The sequence below is a fragment of the Haemaphysalis longicornis genome, unplaced genomic scaffold (assembly GCF_048455015.1).
Source record: "Haemaphysalis longicornis isolate Haplotype H1 unplaced genomic scaffold, Haemaphysalis longicornis Haplotype H1 scaffold_4, whole genome shotgun sequence".
NCBI lineage: Eukaryota > Metazoa > Arthropoda > Arachnida > Ixodida > Ixodidae > Haemaphysalis > Haemaphysalis longicornis.
Window position 1 is genome coordinate 114,495,619 of NW_027526361.1, and position 21,051 is coordinate 114,516,669.

At 46.8% G+C, this 21,051-nt stretch overlaps 2 protein-coding genes across 5 annotated transcripts in view; one reads left to right on the forward strand and one right to left on the reverse strand.

Moving 5' to 3' along the window:
- Window positions 1-856, forward strand: part of Atpsyncf6 (ATP synthase, coupling factor 6) — a 225,976-nt gene extending 225,120 nt beyond the window's left edge. For all 4 annotated transcript variants that reach the window (XM_077707572.1, XM_077707569.1, XM_077707570.1 and 1 more), the window contains exon 4: window positions 764-856. In XM_077707572.1, coding sequence (XP_077563698.1) covers window positions 764-801 — 38 coding nt within the window. In that variant the 3' untranslated portion in view covers window positions 802-856. The remainder of the gene's footprint in view (window positions 1-763) is intronic.
- The window catches only part of Pole1 (DNA polymerase epsilon catalytic subunit 1), an 84,429-nt gene continuing 64,209 nt past the window's right edge, over window positions 832-21,051 (reverse strand). The window contains exons 42-52 of the mRNA XM_077707573.1: window positions 20,793-20,996; window positions 17,302-17,370; window positions 17,136-17,207; window positions 14,943-15,044; window positions 13,065-13,147; window positions 12,608-12,737; window positions 9,728-9,862; window positions 8,199-8,278; window positions 7,212-7,344; window positions 6,051-6,160; window positions 832-967 (exon numbers count right to left, since the gene is read on the reverse strand). Coding sequence (XP_077563699.1) covers window positions 910-967; window positions 6,051-6,160; window positions 7,212-7,344; window positions 8,199-8,278; window positions 9,728-9,862; window positions 12,608-12,737; window positions 13,065-13,147; window positions 14,943-15,044; window positions 17,136-17,207; window positions 17,302-17,370; window positions 20,793-20,996 — 1,176 coding nt within the window. The 3' untranslated portion in view covers window positions 832-909. The remainder of the gene's footprint in view (window positions 968-6,050; window positions 6,161-7,211; window positions 7,345-8,198; window positions 8,279-9,727; window positions 9,863-12,607; window positions 12,738-13,064; window positions 13,148-14,942; window positions 15,045-17,135; window positions 17,208-17,301; window positions 17,371-20,792; window positions 20,997-21,051) is intronic.

Consider the following 21,051-nt stretch of genomic DNA (forward strand, 5'->3'; position numbering starts at 1 on the left):
GTTTATATACCCACAGCCAAATCTAAACGTCTAAGTCCGGTGTCAATGTTCATACTTGTCAACATTGTTGAACAAGAACAAGACATTACGCAAATATGAGGCAGAAGATCAATACATAAGTTATATTTGCAGTGTGCCTAACACATTCATGGATGCTTAATTTTTGCAGTAGCAAATGAAATACTGCATCCACTGCATAAAAAATTAACTCCTTTGCCTGCTGTCGCCCGCGCCACTATAGCTGCTAGCAGCACTTTTAAGAAATCAAACGGAAACAGTTACGAAAAATAGGGCAACCTGGTTTATAAACGTTAAAGTAGGGCGCTTCCATTCACGCACGTATCCACCGTTTGGCAGCACTGGCATTGAGGCAGCCAGCCTGGAGCAGTGGAACGTGGTAAATTTAAATTTACTTGAGCAAACCTCGAGTGTTTATCTTCGGAGAAGCGCGACGAGAGAGGAACGGCGCGAGAGGTGAACGGGGAAAAGAGGGGAGGCATTTAGTTAACAGATGTTGACAAAAGGCGATCGTCTTTCGTCAACATTTGCAACGAAAGGAGCAGATACGTGGCCAATTTTTATGTTCACTATGTACAAACAAAGCATTCAGGCAGTCTAGTGGTGTTTGCCGTAATTCTTGTGCAAGCTTTGTGGTGGTACCTTGTTCTCATTTATGGTGCACTATTTTCAGGCTTTACAGAGCTGCTGTGATGATGATGTGCGGCTTTCTACAGTGAAATTTGTTGCCCTTTGCTTTTTTCAGAGCCAGCATTGGACCCAATCAACATTGAGCAGAAGTGAAGTGTACATACAGAGAGCAACTGCAACCGCTTGTTAGAATAAAAAGTGAAACGTATGCCTTTATTATGTACATGTGATGTTTGCTTTCCACCGTGATTCAGTCCATCATCACCTGTTCTCCAGAATCCAGGTGATGCCCTCTTCGAGCAGTGGCAGGTGGAAGTGCCTGGGGGCAAAAAATGCAAAGAGAATGAAGCAAGGCACTTGCGAATAATTGGCATTTTGGTCTGAATATGGCTGCACTATTAGACATACGATTTTTGGGGATTACATTGACTTCTATTATCTGGCTACACCACAACAAGGTGCGAAAAGCTTGTTTTGACTGAGGCATGAAGCGTGCTTATGAATAGTGCGTAGAAAACCCTTAACTAATTCACTAGCAGATGATTCTTAAAACACAAAATGGCTGGCATCACTTTCGGATTGTGGAAAAACCACTCATTACCGTTTTGGAGGTTAAAAATCCACTTTGTCCATAAATAGTGTTATATTATTCACAATACCTCTAAAGGCCCCAGTGAGGGGGTGTTACATAGGGGGGTTACATTTGCACATATATTGCACAAGAGTAACAAACAAATAAAAAAATTCAAACTGAGAACGCAAATATATACACACATTGTGACCGTGAAAACGATAATGCAAAATTCCATGCATAATAACAATGAAAAAAGACACGAATACAATACAAATGTTTCAAATTCTAATGCGAACACAATGTACAACCGATCAGCGCAACAAAAATAAAATGGAAAATACAGGGCGAAAAAAGAAATTAGCGCATGTTTTGAAAGAAGGGAAACAAGAACAGAATGGGAGCAAATCGTTAGATTAGCTCTTGGATTAGTTCCTGAAATCCTGCGCTGTCTGATGTTAGATTATTCCATTCGACTATGGTACGTGGAATGAAAGACCGCGCAAAGGAACATGAGCGGCAATTCACGCGTTTAACTTTGTAGGAATGGTCGTGGCGTGGGAAAATTACGGGAGGTGGTTCAAAGAAATCACCATAAAGTGACAGGGTGATAAAGCTTATGGAACAGTGATAGGTGGGAACGTTGGCGGCGATGTGCTAGATCCGGTAGTTCAGCACGACGTTTTAGGGCTCTGACGCTACAATGCCGAGAGTAGTCTGAATATATGAAGCGAGCTGCATGGTTTTGAAGAGATTCGATATCAGTTATTATGTATGCTTGGTGGAGTTCCTAAATGGCTGATGTGTATTCTATTTTAGGACGTATTAGTGTAGTAAAAGCAAGTTTTCGAATGTTAGAAGGAGCATGTTTAAGGTTACACTTGAGAAAAGCGAAAGATCGATTAGCGGAAGCAAGGGTGTGTTTAATGTGGTAATGCCATGACAGGTCAGATTGTAAGTGAATTCCCAAATATTTATAAGTAGAGACGAAGTCAATGGCAATATTATCAAGCATGTAGGAAGTAGGAACTCGGGAGACGCGATTAGTAAAGGACATATACTTAGTTTTGGAGTGGTTTAGGTTCATTCGCCAAAATGAGCACCATGCATTGGTAAAGTTAAGATCGGTTTGCAAAATTTTTCGGTCGTTATCACAAGAAATTATTCGGTAAATCACAGTCATCAGCAAAAATTCTTTTACATTTGTTGAGTTCAAGCATGTAAACAAACACTCGCACTTTCCTACTTTCAAATTTGTGCGATTCTATTCCAGGGAAATGGTGTGAAATTCAATTCCTGTTTTTTCACAATGAACTCTGCATTTGTGCAACTTCGGAAGCAACACAGCTGCAAGTGCAAAACAACCCTTGCTGGCCTCCTATGTTTTCCCCTGTCATAGTTGCAATGAGCATTTTTTTTTCTTTCACATCGTGAGTTATTTTCCCAAAACATTTGCACTTCAAACTATTTATTCTACATTTAGATTTCACTTCATGAAATCTAGATGGCCTGAATACATTACAAAAGGTTTATAATTCAGCGAGCCCCCCTCAAGCCAGAAGTATGATATATCAAGACAGCACCCAAGGTGCAAGGGTCACCGAGGGTCGAGTGAAGCTAATAATTTCTTTAGTGGGATACATCGTGGTTTCATGCCACTGACGTGGGCCAACTTCGGCACCTTGCCAAGACATTCCACGGGCCAGTCAAGGACAAAAAGAAGCACGGGAGGAGTTGTAATGGTAGAAGGGCAGTGGCGATGGGGAGAAGGAAGATGCTCAAATAGGGGTGAGAGAAAATGAGTGATCAGAAAACCGGTCCCTGCGGGACAATCTGCAGTGCACTGATCAGATGCCCATGCGACGCCAGAATCGGCGCAAAATTCTCGGGAGGCACACAGATCGATGTCTCTTGTAGTTCCTTCATGCATTCTGTATCAAGAATCAAGAGCGTTGGTGCCCCCGACAAGGTGTCTGACAGATACAGCAGGAGAATTAAAGTGTGTTTCGAGAAACTTTCACGTTCGCAGTTCCTTGTGCTTGCCGAAATTCAGCATTCTCGACTTAAAATGGACTTAAAATGCTTTCGTTAGTTGCCCTGTCGCTCTCGTTAATTGCCCTGTCCCTCATTGGTTCCAGTTGCTGTGGAATTTTTGTCAGGTTTGTTGCTCAGTGTAATATGACGAAAGAGAACAAGAAATAAACTTTAAGCTTTATTAACCAAATGAATATGAAACGCCTATGCATAAAGTTCAAATCCCCTCCGCCTAATGATGATGGTTGAAACACACAGCTTTCTTGCGCGCAAAAATCGCATGGGGAAGTACCAATGTCAAAGCTGCTACAATCAAACTCAAGGCGTCAACGATCAAAGTGCTAACTGCCTGCGAGTTGAAGCCCAAACTCTGGCAGCACCAAACGGATCCCTCGCAAAAAAGTCGGACAGCTGAGTTTCTGTCGCATCTTGTACCGAACACTGGAGGCAATTGTTCAAAGTCTGCTGGCAAGTTCCTGATGGCATGGAAGCACATGATGTTGCTTTGTGCAACACTTTTTGGCAGGCTTGATACTTTGGGGTAGACCGTCGGTGAGAGGGTGTTGATGAAACCGCGGTAGAGATGACTGATGCATCTGACGCGCAAGACTTTCGTCTCGCAATTCTCGAGTTGGTTGAGCCATCGGAGCCCCAGTGTGATGATCGTGCAGGGTAGACGTATGGCCTTTGAGGGTGCCCGAAGTCTTTGAGCAGTCAGTGGCTCGAGGAAGCTGTACCACCTGATGGGAAAATTAGGGCTGCCATGTGCAGGGAGGGGAGTTGTCTGGAATATCCCTCTGACGCGTGCTTTGTGGCGAAGGCAGTACAGTTTCCCAGCTACGAGTGGCAGAGCAATCGACACATGCGTGGGTCTGTCCAGTGGACACGACAGCATGTGGCACTGCGTCATGATGTTGCATCAAATCCATGAAGTGACAGGTCGACTCTGTCGTGCTGCGGGCTCGCGTTTTCTGGCGAGGCGACACTGGACATTCCAGCAAAGTTTAGTCAACAGGTGCCGTTGGAAGGCATGGTGCTGATGAGCGCGGCGTTGGTGCAGTCTTGACAGAGATGGGCGTGTCAGTGAGCCTGTCGCCGCGAGATTGAAAGATGCTGCCTGAGGAGCCACAACGCTCCAGAACAGCATGCTTTCAGTCTTCATAGATGTGTGGGCCAGATGGTGGTAGCAGGAGCTGTTCAAGGAGCCCGTTGGGTAGCCGCGTAGATGCGAGGTGGTAACGCATTCGTTGCCTCCTTGCGTCGTCGATACAGAAGTGGCTCTCGAGCTGAAAAAACCAGGTGTTGCAGCGAGGTGTATAGAATTCCGTAAGACTGGACAAGCTCAGACAGTGCTGACTTCCTATACCATAGCGGTTCAGGAGGAGGTCCCTCAGGTCGTTATATGCACTGATGCTAGGGTCCAACAGCTGGATCTGGACAACAAGGTCATCAGGTAGCATCTGCACGGTTATGTCGCAACTGATTTCCGGAGACTGGATGCCGTTGACATAAAAATGGCTCTCCAGGATGACAAATCACGTGGCGGGGTTACTGACTGAGCTTAACGGGATCAGCCAGAGGGTGGGTCACGTCTGTTGCGTGTCGTCATCTGCGATGAGGATGGGGAAGTAGTGGGACGCTGCCATGGCGAAGCCGATCATGTCGGCATCGCCAATTGTAGGTGGCCGGCGAGGTACCGTATAATGCGGAATATAGGTCGACCCCCTTACCTTGTAGCCAAGAAATGCAAAAAAAAATTAGGTACCAACCATTGTTTTATTGAAACTATAACTTGTTTCGTCTCAGATTACTCATTTAAAACTGTCTGAAGTATCGTCGGACGACTGCTTCTGTCTCGCTGTCGCCCACGCAGCAGGTCGTCCTCGGTGCAGTCCAGGGAATTGCTTATGCAGCACTTCTTAAACACTCGCAAGACGATGTCATCGTGAAGCGAGCGCAAAGCATGGGACACTCGTGTGCAGACCGGAGCGACAGCCAGTCTGTGCAGGCGGTCAGCAAACATCTTGGGGTATCCATTCGTAGAGACATCGCACGACGCTGGTGGACAAAATTTGCCCCTTTGTACAGCAGCACAGGTGCACAAAGCAGCGCCCATGAAACGCGGCCTTCCGAGCGTTGCATACCGAGAGCTGCCCCTTCAGCTAACGCCGCTAGCAACACTTCTTTTGGTGATACCGAACTGGCGCAAGGCGGGCACGTCATTGGCCTTGGAAAACCCCCAACTTTTCTTTTAAATGCTGTTGTAAACTGGCACGAAGTGCCTAAACTCATTTTGAGCAAGAAAATTGCACGCACACATTCGCCGGCAGCGAGAGAAGCAACAAAACAAAGATGGCGTCGCGTCCAATTGATGGTGGTGGCGATGGTACCTTGGGGGTTTGGATGGGCTCGATGGGCTGCCCGGTCGCCAGATGACAACTGCCAGTGATTGCAATATACGTCGAGGGGTGACTTTTCGGCAAATTTTTCTGTAAAAAATCTCGACCTATATTCCGCATTATACGGTAGCGTGGCTGAGCCCACGTATATTGAGGTTGCAACAGCTGTGCCATGGTGAGGGCGAGGAGCGTGGAACAGGGTGCCACAACAGGCCAGCTGCTAAGCATGTTCCGAGCGCGAGCCAGTTGATGATGACATCAACGCTGATGAAGATGGTGATGGTGTCGCTAATGCCATAGAGACTCTACATCACATTTCAGCTGTCGCCAAGTTTTGGACCTTACAGGTTTTGTTCATTTCAACTTGTTCATTCTGTGCTGGTGATAGTAGTACTCACCTGGCTATGTTGACGAATGTGTTCAGCCGCATGTTGAATTCGTCTGGGGACAGCAGCAGCTCAAAGTTGCCCGCACACTCGCAGTACTTCATCATGTTGGACTTTTTCACCTGTGGACATGGGAGGGGGCACAGATTCTTTGCTTTTCTGCGATACTGAGAACTGCTATTGGAGGAAGAAACGTCAAGCCGCAAAAAAAAATATATATGCACGCATGTATACACATACATAAGGAGAGAGAGAGAGGTTTTCATATACTCTGTAACTCGTGCAGACTGGTTCTTAGTAAAGCGACCGGATAAACTATTAGATAAGCGTAGCTTATCTGGGGCACAATTTGGCAATGTCTGTTGTGACAACATACAGGCTCACAGGGCGGCGTTAGATTTTAAGCACCTTTGACCTGTGCTTTACATGTGAACTTCCACTTGACATTGAAATAAAATATTCAATGTTGAACACATGCAGGAACAAATAAGACTTCTGCTACATTCACTTCAATGTCTTTACAGTAATAAACAGTAGGATTTGTTAGCCAGTCCAGAACTTGACGCATGCATTGTTTGGATTAAAAAAAAAGAGAGGGAGAAACCCCTTTCTTTCAGACTAAGTCAAGCAATGCTTGCCTGGTGTGATTTTGCTGACAAGATTTAGTAACACCAAGTGCTCATGTAAATCCATAGAATCTTTTTGGAACTACCTCTTACTGCACTTTGTTGGGAGAAATTATAATTCAATTAGTGCTGTCTTGAAGTGTACTATACTACAGACTACGATTCATACATGTATAATGACTTACAGTTATCGCATTGTCAACAGAAACTTGCCCTAAAAACTGCTTGTATTTTTGTAACGTTGTTACAATTGTACGCATGTAGGTATACTTCACAGCACACCCTGCTCACGAAGTAGGGCACCTAAACAAGGCACAATGTAACTTGGAAGGAGTTGTGCAATACCACGAGTTTGGCTGAAATTTCGACACTCACAAAGCACACAGGCCGTTTCTTATTAATAAAAGGCAAAATGTTTTGGTAGCAATCTTCTGCACCAGTTAAGGTGAAGTGTAAGCTCTGTATGGCTTTTCCTAGGGGACAATCACATTCACGGCGTTGCCACGATCGCGAGGCCGGAAGGAAGGAAGGAGGGGGTGGCACTCGCCATGTTGCACTTTGTGCAGCGCAGGTCCTGCAGCACTTGGGCCAAGCAGAGGTTGTGCAGGCTCTCCAGCAGCAGGGCCTCAATGTCGGCCGTCTCGTAGGGGCTCTCGCACACCGAGCAGTGCCAGCGGGGGCTGCGCAATGAAGGGGAGGTAAGAGTGAGTGAGTGGTGACAGCACAGGAGAGATGAGAGCTCAATGATGTGCTGTCCGCCCTCCATTGAAGGGCAGAGAAAGGACGGGCGACCAAAGGTGTGCGGGACCTGAGGCTCTTGCAAGCTTGTCTTTATTGCATGCAGGCTTTATTTTACGTTTCGGAAAGTATAGTTAAAATTTCTTTTCTAATCTCAGTAGCTAGTGAGGCAAAATCGCAGGCTGTTGATGTATGGCAATGCAATTATGATGATTTTCTAAGGACGATATCTCACACAAGACATCCTACAGAAGCAAGGAAAATTAAGAGAGATGCCTAAGCCTTCTGATGTGGGTTGTAGGCCCACGTAAGAAGTTTTAATTAGGTGCCTTGGTGCCAACTGGTGAATCGGCCGTGACCATCTGATGGCAGTTGTCATCAGCACTTGGAAATACCAAGTTTCGGCATGCATGTCTGGCTACTGGCATTGTGATTTTTTGTCAGTCCCCACTACCCCGTGCGTGCGAGCATATGTTTGAAGCAGCAACGGCATGCATTTCAGTGTACAGTTGCAGCCTAATCTACAAGCCAAGATGATTTTTTCCCCGCCTACTCGGCCTTAGAACAGGACGCAAGACTTGAATACAAAACCTGCACTGGCCACCAGTGGAAACTCGTTGCCAAGTGGTTGTGCTTCCGAGGTCGTTCGATTCCCCCCTAACACTTATGAACTGGCATTGTGTTTCTCCTCGGATCTTTGCTCAGTTGCGCTGTGCTACGGGTGACAGACATACGGCGACAGACAGACCTACACAAGAGCAAGCGCTGCCTGTAATAAACTGCTGAAGGCACTCACATGCCGTGGCTGTCCCGACCTTGGCATGGATCCTTGCAGAGGTCAAGGTCCCGGCAGTTGTTGCAGGTCTTGCAGATCACCTGCAACCACGTGCTTGCTATCACGTAACCTTGCAGCAACTGGCATTACAGAACCCTAAATGATGCTGTCTGCACTGCTACAGCAAACAAAATGCACAGAGTCAGCACTACGACAATCAAAAGCATAAGACATCAAGATATAGGGCATGACGTAATAATGGATTACAGCAAGTGGGAGCACCCGCCGCAGTGGCTAAGGCGTGCTGCTGAGCATGAGGATGCGGGTTCGATTCCCGGCCGCGGCGGTCGCTTTTCTAATGGAGGCGAAAAGGAAGGATCAATCCGGAGCCCTCCACTACGGTGCACCTCATTGCCTGTGTAGCGTCGGCGCGTTAAACCCCACAATTCAATCATCAGCAAGTGGGATCCTTGTAGTGCACACATGTAGTTTTTCTTTTGTTCTTGGCTAAATCTAAAAAAAATTCAACTGGCAATTGAACCAATCATCGCGCTCAGCGGCCGCTAATCTTTATATGTTCCTATGTTTCCACGTGTCTAAATATTCAGTGATATGCGCTTTCACACCAGCATTGAACAGGGAAACACTTTTTCTGGCCATTTTGAAATGCAGTTCAATGGCTCAACGAAAAAGTTTCAGGTTGCTCCACAAGTGAACCTGTAATTTGCATGAGTACTACTACTACTTTCTCTCATTTTTATAGTTATTGTTTACCTAACTCTTCTTTTATTGTTTATCTCATTGTATACTTTACCCTTCTTTTTATTCTCCCATTCTTTCTTTTATTCTCCTATTATTCCTCTTAATTTCTCGACCACATAGTACACACTACTCCACTGTGACAGCTGTGCCACTGCCTTCATTGTTGGTTGGTGCAAGGGCAACTTTTCCCACTGAGCTTCATACAACCACGACACAAATCTTCAAGGCCACAGCGCATACCCTCATGCATGAAATCAAATATTGTTTGACTGAGGTGAGTCTACAACAATATTGTACACCCGGGCTAACATATTTTGTTACCATAGTTGCTGTTCTCATGCTCTTTTGCTTTGTTTGTGTAACCACTCCCCTCTGTAATGCCTCTGGCCCTGAGGGTATGATGAATAAATAAATAAATGTGAGTTTCAGTGCTCAAGCAAGGAGAGCGCCAGTTGGTTACGCACGGTAGCACAAGCGCTTTGAACACTCCTGTGCCAAGTGTTCTTGCTCGCACAACACTCTTTCCTTCGAAGACCTCGATTGAGGGGTTTCACACTCTGACAGATCGACATTGCCTAACATGCTTTATTGGCTGCCACAGACATATATGCTAGTGGCTTGACACACTGGCATATCCATTTGCCATTGACTGACCAGCACCCTTGATTGACCGGCTTCTTAACCCTGCGACACGAATCTTCAAGTGCTCACACGCAAAACTTGGGGCCCAGTTTGGAAGCTGATTCATACTGAATGGGGAGGCCTCCCTGGGGGGAGAATGGGCTCACCTCGGTGAGGACGAAAGACAGGCAGGGGTCCTTCCAGGTGCCTTCTTCGCTGAACTCCCCAACCCCTATGAGCCGCAGCAGGTCCCGGCGAAGCTTGGTCACCTCCTCCGTGATGTTGACGTCTAGGGAGAGCACCTGCATGCAGTGGAGGAGAAGCTATGGGTACGGCTACGTGCGGCCATTCCATTGTAGCTTCTACCACCTCGACTTAGGGTTCTTTTTTTTCTTTTGTGTAGCCACCAAAACAATTGTTGTCTGTCCTTGTTCAGCAAGCGATCACGCATTCCAAATAAATACAGTCGAACCCCGCTACAACGAACGCCGCTTCAACGAAATTTCCACTTCAACGAAATATTTCCAATTCCCCGTCAGCTAGCCATAGAAGTCAATGCAACAAAGTCCTCGCCACAACGAACCATTTGTCAGGCTTGCTTTCGCTTCAACGAAATTTTCGATGATTTGGGCTGGGTTTGAACAATTATTTTACAATAAAATAAGCATAGCGCCAGCTTTCTGTAACTTTTTATACATTCAGGACGCTTAGTTTCACCGAAAATGCGCGTTGCGACCACACCGCCACCCAAAACAAAACAAAAAATAACTCATAGGCGCACGCCATTGCTTGATGGTGATAACGATGTGGCTGGCCGTCTACACGAGGCGCAGGCCCGCTTCGCCAAGGCGGAGCCCCAGAGCTACAGCCAATCCGTATCCAGTTGAAATTGCACGAATGTGCTCCGCTGCTGGCGCGGTGCCGTCATGTATGCGTTGTGAGCAGCTGTCCTTGCCGTTTTCCTTCTACCATTCTTCATAGCCAAGAGCAAAAATCATGTTTGCGCGTTTGGTCTTGAAGCCTAGTCATCCTATCTTAGTCGCGAGCGCGCGGTCCTGTTAAATGCAAGCGCGCGCGTCTTGCCTGCCAAGGTCAGTAGCTGCCGTGCCCTGTCAGAGGATAAGATAACGGCACTGCTCCTGCCACAAGCGAGAGGGGGGCTTCCCACAGCCTAGCAGCTATCTGCAAGTAATCAGCTCGGTGGACACGCCTTGTTGTACAGCGATACGTTTTGCGCCTCCGTAACCCCCCTCCGTAACGCGTTCTTTGGGTGGTGAAATGAAGCCCAGTTTCAGCGCCTAACCATATCCCAACATGCTAAACTGGAAGCTATTAATAGAGAAGCCATGCGAGCCATCACCGGTCTCCCTCGCATCACGCCGATACCGGTCCTTCAGGAACAAGCTCAGCTCAACACAATTGACGAGCTCATAAATCAACGCCGAGCAGTGCGACTGTCAAAGTATGCATATCTGCAGAACGGCCATGCACTGTACGACCACTTCAACCCGGGCAACTTGGCACCTCCGGAAAGTCAGGATGAGCTTCCACCCTGGGGTTATACGATTATAACCTCCAACAAAACAAGCCATCTGCAGAGAAGGCGGACCAAGGAGGGTAAAGCGCAGCTCTCTCCCCTCCCAAATCACCCGGGACCAGACGATCAATGCCTCCTATACACCGACGCTTCATGCACAGGAACGCATGGAGTCACTGCGTGGACCAGCCCCACTCATCCCAGCATCGAAGGCAGTATTCCCTACGCCTCTGCCACATGCACCCCAATCCTGCTGGAATTGCAGGCTATCCACGACGCCCTACTATGTGCAGCCGCTTCCAATGAAGACTTGAATACCATCAATCTTCGTACCGACTCTACGCAAGTGATCCACTATTTGAAACAGGTTGCGCAGACCCCCATCATCTGCCAACGCATCCACCAACTCCACAGCAAAATGCCATCCAAAGTGGTTGTGTCATGGGTTCCCGGTCACGCCAGTATTGCAGGAAATGAACGGGCTGACTTCCTGTCACACAACTGCCCGGCCCCAACATCCCCCGCCCAGCTCCCAAGTGACCCATGGGCCACAAGAATGGCTGCCAAGGAGGACCTTCGACGCCGAACGCGTGCTCTCATACCTCCGTGTTCGGTTCTCCTCCCCCTCAATCTTACCAGGATGGAGGAGGTTGTACTACGAAGGATCCGACTGGGCGTGGCTCTTACTCCTGCCCGCACGAGTGGATGGAAAGGGGACTACCGAGGACATGTGAAATGTCCAACCTGCTGTGAGGAAACGGTTCCGGCAGACCTTCACCACCTACTATGGACATGCCCTGGAACTAAGGACATTAGAAGAAAATGTTTGATGGCAGCAGGCCTAAATTTGCGGCAAGACACGCATTACTATCGGTGGCTCCATGGTCCTGCCTACCGTTCCCTACTGGACTATATCCGGGAGGCCAACCTAGTTTCCTGGATATAGGTCGGACCCGCTTGGTGTCTACTAAGCCTTGAGGCTATTAAATAAACGAACAAACAACAACAAAAAACAGATAACCATTGGTATGTTTGTTATCCGAATAAACATGAGTTATTGCGCGTCACTCCTTTTTCTAAACATTGTATTATGCTGCCAATGTTGCGGAAACGCACGGGGCTATTTTTCTGGCCTTTCCGTGGTGTGTTGGGGCAGATTTTGCCTCAACGAATTTTCGCTTCAACGAAATTTTTCGCACGTCCCGTCAATTTCGTTGTAGCGGGATTCGACTGTAAATCAGAAAACACACACTGGTTCTTGTCAGGCAAGATTTTTGTCCCCATGGAACAGTTTTGTGGTGACACGAACTGACTAGCCTGCTGAAGTGGAAGAGAGCAATAATGAAGCAGGCTACGTCTCCTAGAGCTTTCAACTGTTTTAGGAAGCAATACAGCATTGGGAGCAGTTTGCTACCACACGTGGATGCACTGATGTATTGAAATGGAATCACTGCTGGCATCGGAATGCATTCGACATCGATAAGCTCCATTTTGACGGCTCCGCACTGACCTTGCAGACTGCCTTGATGAACTCCAAGGCGGGGCTGGTGGGCTTCAGGTGGCGGCCTGGTATAACGGGGAAGATCTCTTGGCCATCGAGCAGGTTGGACGAAAGCTTGTGGTGTATCTTCTGAGTGATGCTGCGGGAACAACAACAAATTGTTTTTTTGTAATTTCTTGTAGCCTATCGTGTTCAAAGCAAGTCAAGAAACCAGCTTCATTAAAAGAAGACTCCGCTTTTTGGCATTCACAAGGAAAGAAGGAGCACACTGAACACAGGATGTGCATTACACATCTGGGAAAGAGGCTGTCCCCTGTTCCATTCAAAAACACACATAGCCCTCTTTGGACTCTTGCTGAAGCACAGGTGACCTTTCCTAGTCGATTCATGTCAACATCAAAACAGCACCAAGAAATTCTGTTACGTTCTTTTTCGCGGGGTGCACGTTTAATGAAGAGCAGCTCACCTGAAGAGCTTCTGAGCCAGCTCCCCCCCAACCAGCCTCTTCATGTACACCAGGGTCTCCACACCCGTGCTGTGTTCCTTGGACTGCAGAGGCAGGGGGTAAAGAATCTCTCTCACAAGGCCAGCTATGCAATGAGATAGCAACTTATGTGGGACAAGTTCTCCCTAGACTAGGCTATTCCAGCATCCAAAATACATCTAGAATCTTACACGCCATGCTGCTGAGTAAGTACAGTAGCGATTTAAGTACCTCACATCCAACACTTCAAATATTACCATTAGCATCGGCAAACGTTCAGGACCACAGGTTTGAGGCGGGAAACGAATGAAACAATAACCACATGTGCTTATTGTTTCTGTTGCCGCTGTCCATTCCAAATGCAGCAGAATTCGCTACGGCACTGCACAGTGCAATCCCAATATCATCTGTTCTTTTACAGCGAGTGTATTCAGCCTTCTGGCTTAATTTCGCCATCTCGTAACAACAAACACTGGATACCTTCAAAGAATTTAAAATTTTGCTACCCAGAGCATTCTGACAGGAGTGGGTTAAGTAAAGTACAAGGAACAAGGCAAGAGATGGGGCGATCCACGGCTGTCAAAGCACTCCGCAGTACTTATTTCGCCTATACCGTCGAACCTAACTATATCGAACCCGTTTACATCGAATCATCCTTTATATCAAACTATTGCTGGTCACGGTATATTTGCAGTGAGAATATATAGCAGAAAATCTGCTTATAACGAACAAAAATACCAGTGACTATTGATGCATCGAACCGCAAATCACGCAGAAGTGCTTCCCGAAGTTGGCTGTACCTTGGGGCGGAGGAGAAATTCCACCAGCACACCGGCACACCCCTAAAAGTGGCTTCGCCGGGCCGCCCATGAGCAGCAGGTGGTTCTTTCTCCTCTTTCCCGTCGCTCTCCCTATCGTGACCATGACTGCACCACCGCACCGTGTAGGGCGCCCCGTCGACACCCCATTTTGTGAAAAATGATCCTGGCCCACCCACCATGCTTTTTCTTTTTCCGTTCGTTGTGTTTGTGGCGTTCGCGCTTTGCGGGCTTTCTTCCGAAAGGTAGCTATGGTGGCTAGTACAGTGTCACTAAACAAAGGCTCACTTAGTGGCTCTAGCTAGCGCAAAGCAGCAGAATTTGCCTTTCTTCGTGAAGCTGGCAATCGTAAATCGAGCTGAACTTGGCGAGAAGATGGACGTCCCCGCGATGCAAGAGATTCTTGACAACACCTTCTCGAAGTACGTTCTGGGCAGGGGCCGCATTCTCTAAAAAAGGGGTGTCATTTGCACGTGTTCTTGGGCTGGTGCGCCGCTTTGAGGTGTTGGGGGAAAAGAATGGCCCTGCAGAGAAGCACTGTATCAATGGTGCAAAGCGACAAGCGAAACAACGGGGGGCAGTGCATGTGGCTTTGCACCTTTGATACAGTGCTTTTCTGCAGGGCCATTGTCATCCCCCAACACTTCAAAGCGGCGTACCAGCCCAAGAACACGTGCATCTGCATGGCAAACCGTCTCAAAATGGCCCCCCTTTTTAGAGAATTGGGCCCCAGATGTCACAAAAAAAAAAAAAAAAAACACTCGAAATTGCATCAAATCTGCGGACTTGTGCGTGTCGGTGATGTCTTCGAAAATCCTGAGAAGTGCGACAAAACCACCGCCAGAGTTGCCGACGCGTGGAACCAGCTGTCAAAATTTCCAGGCGCAGTTGCCGGATCAATGGTCGGCGAGTTTGTGAGTGTGAATGATGGTGTTGCCACCACGGGAGAGTTTGACATATGAAAGACATACTGATCTTGTACCCCTGATAGCTACTTGTATTGCAGAAAAAAAAATTGTGCAGAATCAAAGTGAATGCATACCACTTGGCTTGCAGTTCGCCTCTGCACCTGTGAGGATCCAGGCACATCAAGCTCCTCCTTCAATTTCAGGTAGACCGAGTTGATGTAGCTGCCTATTACCATCTGAGGAAGAAAGGAACACAAAACTGAAACAACAGGACATCTGGTATCGATGTGAAACGTACCAAACAACAATGAAATCATAGCGTGCATCATAAAAACAATGTGAGAAAGAAGTGCACTGCAAATAAGTTGCCTATGATAAATTTCACCAAGAATGTTTTTCTTAGTTACTGGTCAGTAATACCACAGTATTTCAAGATTAAACACGTAAATAATAGTAAAAAAAAAAACCGTCAGCAGGGCAAGTTGATTAATGATTTTTTGACAAACTCTGAAACCAATAGCTATGAATGCTGGTATTACTACGACTTTTCTTGGTACTAGACTTCTTGTTTTGCTTGTTGCAATGAAGATTTCATCAAACGTTTTCCCCTCCCTCCACAGTTGAAACTTTTGCAAAGGTTCAGCAAGCATTCAAACGCAAGAGCCTGCGCGTTAAAGGTTCAGCGCCGTCCATTTTGAAGAAAGCTGCGCAAGCGCAAGACGTTTATATTCAAACTTGGAAGTTTTACACTTTGAAGCTACTTGTTGCCTCAATCTGTAAAATAGTCCCCATATCTGCCAGTTGAACATGGGACCCTGCGCATAGCCTTGTGCACACCATGGCCAGTTGCAAAACGCTGATTCACAATTCGGCCCCTGCATGTGTATCTCCCCTTTCCTAGTAAAGAAAGAGCAAACACATTTGTGCAGCATCGAGGGAATAAAACCCCGACTTTTCCGAACATTTACAGCTCATTTAATGATACTCCTCTTAAAACTAAAATAAATAAACACTGAATTAAGAAACGTTTTCTGATGTTTCCACAGCTATTCCTCCGTGGCTAGATGAAGCAGGGACAAGCAGCTGATTATTACTTCAACTTCCGGTAGACAGATGGCAGGTTAATCACTTGCCCCTGTTTGACCCCACGGCAAGAGGTCAGTCAAACCAGGTATGCTTTTTATTTATTTATTTATTTATTTATTATACCCTCAAGGCCCGAAGGCATTACAGAGGGGAGTGGGTAATACAGAAATACGGTGAGTGAAATTAGAGGCAATATAAAGCACAAAACATTTCCTAATTATACAATGTTATCTAGGTAACAAAGCAAATAAGTACAGTAAACAGTGATTAAGGCAGGTAAGTACAAAAACATTCCTAGTATACAATGTTAGCTAAGGTGTTTTTGAACAATACCGGAATTTGTATACAGGCACTGGAATCAGGAAGGTGGTTCCAGTCTGTGGCTGTCCGGGGGAAAAATGACTGTGAGAAAGCGTTAGTCCGTGCATGGGGTATCCTGACTTTATTTGAGTGGTCTAAACGAGCAGAAATGTAATGAGGCGCTTCAACGAATTCACTGCGTAGTTCGGGGTGATAGAATATTTTATGGAAAAGACACAGACGAAGAACTTTACGACGAGACGCTAGAGATGGTAGGTTAAGCCTCAATTTCATGTGTGTGACACTGGAGGTACGGTTATAATCGGATAGTATGTAACGGGCTGCGTTATTCTGAACTAATTCTACTTTTTGAGTCAGGTTAACTTGGCTTGAATCCCAGAGTGATGCCGCATATTCAAGCTTCGGCCGAACCAGCGTCTTGTAAAGTAGTAGTTTTAGTGAAGAAGGTGCTCTTGAAAAATTACGCCGAAGGTATCCTAATGCCCGGTTAGTGTTATTGACGACATAATCCGTGTGAATGTTCCATGTAAGGTCAGCTGAAAGGTGAACACCTAGGTATTTGTAACATGACACATTTTCTAGAAGGGAGTTATTAATAGAGTACGAAGGTAGCTCTTGAGGAGTTCGGGACACACAGGACCTACTGGAAGCTTCACAACTCCACATACCGAGTTATATTACGCAGATGAGGCAAGTGAAATACACCATACACTTGCCAACAAAGCAGCATACAACATTTAAAAAGCTGGGTCCATGAGTGACCACTTAAAAAAAAAAAATAAACGTCACTTCATTTATTCATTACTAAATAAATATCGCTTCGTCTCAGCGAGATGATGGTAGCACAGTTTATGCTTTCGCCAACACTGACAGTCCACACTGCCAACGCTTGCACCCAGAAAAATTACTCGACCACTTACATTGAAGTTGTCTTGGACAGCGCCGGCCTCGGGTAGGAAGTGCGCCAGGTTCCAGAACATGCGCACTTCAGCCTGGGTTTGAATGGGAGAGAGAGAGAGCAGGAGTTTGCCTGGCCTGAATCACCAGAATTTGAAGAAGAGAGTGAATAATGGAAGGACTGGATACCTCGTCATCGGCGGACTCCTCTTCCTCCTCTGGCTCCTCCAGCTTTCGCTGGACACCACCGTGGTTGGCCTGCAAACGAAAGATTTAAATGTGGCATAATATTCAGCCAGTTTGGCCCCCGAAATGAGGTACATAATGGGAATTACAAGCCGAAAATACTTTGCAATGCAGGGATTTTTTTTTATTTTTTTTTTATTTTTTGCACTAATAGTTTATTTTACGGTACCAATTTGTGCTAGCCACACGAACCATCTCGAGTCAAAATCGAAGCACGATCAAAACCATACCAATACAGTCAAACCTCGATATAATGAACTTCAGTGTAAAGAGACCCCCAATGTAACGAACCACAGCACTTTTTTAACTTTACGTGTATGCACACAATGTATTTTCACCCTCTGTGGAACGAAGTCCCGTTTGCCGAAATTTCACTGTAACGAAGTTTCATGGACAAGGACAACTAGACACAAAATTTTGCTCGTAAAGTAGATTTTGAGTGACGCAAGCGTTGAAACGGGGTCTCGATAAAACGCTAACGGCAACAGGGACCGCCCAATTCCACGGATGCAGCGAGCCACTGAGTCCATGAGCAAGAAGATCCTTGCCTACAAGCTCCTTCCTACAAACTGCATATGGCAACGCCGCCGCCGCCACATGCCACCGCTTTGCCCTTCGCTTGAGTTCGCTCATGCTTGTTGGGTTCCATTGTTCCAGCAAGTGCACAGCAAAGCATTTGTGGGTCTTTACAAGCCTTGCACGACGGCTGAAACGCACCTGGTGCTGGCACTTGAAGTGCTGAGGTGTGCAGTGGCGGGTGAAAACATTTGCGAAATCACTTGTGCACAATTTAACACCTTCCAGAAGTCAATCATTGAAGATCTTAGTAAGAAGAAAGTGCAGACGGATACAAGAAATTTTTTTCTCCCACAAAGAAATTTATTTATCTTTCATTTTGTGTATGTTTTGATGATATGAGCTTTGGACGATACACATATTTCACACGTCGCCGTGAAATTCGTATCACCGAGATTTTACTCTATAAAGCAAAAAAAAAAATCTTAATCTTTCTTGCTAGTTTGTGCTCTCTCAATGCAGTTTGGGTATAGTTTGGATAAACTAAATAAAGCTGCATCACTGGTAATGGCCGAGTAATACAGTAGAGCCTTGTTGATACATTAAAAAAAAAAAGCGAGGCAGAAATGCACTATCCGGGAAAACGTATGATCCATTACAGTAAAAAAAAAAAAAAAGCGATCAAGAGACGAACATGAGCATTTAATGGCCTTTCTCACTTGTACATGTCTGCCAACATCTGCTGGCGCATGTTGCGGTCATTTGAGAGCAACAGCTCCTTTTCTAAACACTGCAGACTTTTGCACGCACTGGGATTGTCCTTCGCGCGAAAGTAACTCTGCACCGCATCCAAGCCGACTACAGCCTCAGCATATGCAGCAGCCGGAGACGCCACCTCTTCCTCCTCGTCGCCACCGCCATCTTTCTCGAAGGTTTCGTTTAGCGCCGCCGCTGCTTCATGGCGTGATTCCGCCACGATTTCTTCAAAGGTTAGCGTTTTGCACGTTGGGACGTCGTTATACAAATGACGTTGGCTAAAGGCAGCCGCGTTACCAAATGACTCCGGCAAGCCCAGCACTGCAGGAAAGCCGCCATGGTGACCCAGGCGGCCTGACCACTACTCGGTGCCTCCTTACTGCGCCGTGCACGCAGAGGCTCAGTCTGCACACGTGTCAGCACGTCAGCTTTGCCCTTCGCTTGAGTTCGCTCATGCTTGTTGGGTTCCATTGTTCCAGCAAGTGCACAGCAAAGCATTTTTGGGTCTTTACAAGCCTTGCACGACGGCTGAAACGCACCTGGTGCTGGCACTTGAAGTGCTGAGGTGTGCAGTGGCGGGTGAAAACATTTGCGAAATCACTTGCGCACAATTTAACACCTTCCAGAAGTCAATCATTGAAGATCTTAGTAAGAAGAAAGTGCAGACGGATACAAGAAATTTTTTCTCCCACAAAGAAATTTATTTATCTTTCATTTTGTGTATGTTTTGATGATATGAGCTTTGGACGATACAGATATTTCACACGTCGCCGTGAAATTCGTATCACCGAGATTTTACTCTATAAAGCAAAAAAAAAAAAATCTTAATCTTTCTTGCTAGTTTGTGCTCTCTCAATGCAGTTTGGGTATAGTTTGGATAAACTAAATAAAGCTGCATCACTGGTAATGGCCGAGTAATACAGTAGAGCCTTGTTGATACATTAAAAAAAAAAAGCGAGGCAGAAATGCACTATCCGGGAAAACGTATGATCCATTACAGTAAAAAAAAGAAAAAGCGATCAAGAGACGAACATGAGCATTTAATGGCCTTTCTCACTTGTACATGTCTGCCAACATCTGCTGGCGCATGTTGCGGTCATTTGAGAGCAACAGCTCCTTTTCTAAACACTGCAGACTTTTGCACGCACTGGGATTGTCCTTCGCGCGAAAGTAACTCTGCACCGCATCCAAGCCGACTACAGCCTCAGCATATGCAGCAGCCGGAGACGCCACCTCTTCCTCCTCGTCGCCGCCGCCATCTTTCTCGAAGGTTTCGTTTAGCGCCGCCGCTGCTTCATGGCGTGATTCCGCCACGATTTCTTCAAAGGTTAGCGTTTTGCACGTTGGGACGTCGTTATACAAGTGACGTTGGCTAAAGGCAGCCGCGTTACCAAATGACTCCGGCAAGCCCAGCACTGCAGGAAAGCCGCCATGGTGACCCAGGCGGCCTGACCACTACTCGGTGCCTCCTTACTGCGCCGTGCACGCAGAGGCTCAGTCTGCACACGTGTCAGCACGTTTCTTGTTCACCATAAGACATATCATCCAGTCGTAGTTGGATAACTTTTTTAAAGTTTTGAACGTACTTGTCGGGAAATCGTGTTATCCAGAGATGTAGTAACTGGGGAAAAAACACCGTAACGCTATGGGGCATTTTTAGTGTTCACAACTGAGAGCGTAGTAACTGGGAAATCGTATGAACCGGGAACATATCAACGGAGTTCTACAGTATTTTGTGACAATCGTTGGTACAAGCCAGCGTTAGTTCCTCTTTCGGTGGAATTGGTGGGCGCACACAGTGTGTGACGACAGGTGAAGGATGAACTTTCACACACTCTTCAGTGCTATCCTTTTTGAGCAGAGAAGAGATGATGATTTGGTTCTTGTACTCCACTGCTTACTCATCTGCCAGTGTCTCTCATGACAGAGGCAACCAACCTCTTGCTCTTTCATGCATCACTGAGAAGCAGCATTGGAGAAAATGGCCAGCCATAGAGGGCACTTGTAAGCACCCACTCTTTATTACTCCCCTCACATCGGTGAAGAGTGTGTAAACCCTGGTTTGAGAAAACCGGCTCACAATAATGACGATCAATGATTATCCGACATGGTGAAGGCAAGTACCATCATACGCGACAGAGCCACGCAAGGGGGCCACCCACCGGGTCCAGCCAGAGCAGCAGCTCCCAGGCAGCGCGCACGGCCAGGTCGAGGCTGTGGAAGAGCTCCCTGCCGCGCACGCCGTTGATGACGTACTCGGCATGTGCCAGGCCGTCTGGCAGGCGGCGCCGCTTGGTGCACAGCACCAGCCGACTGGTGCTCCCGTACACCACCACCATGCCCAGCCGCTCAAACTCCATCAGCAGCTGGCCACCAGAGGGGGAGGGGGAGGGGATGCGTCGGCATTTTCACCACACAACA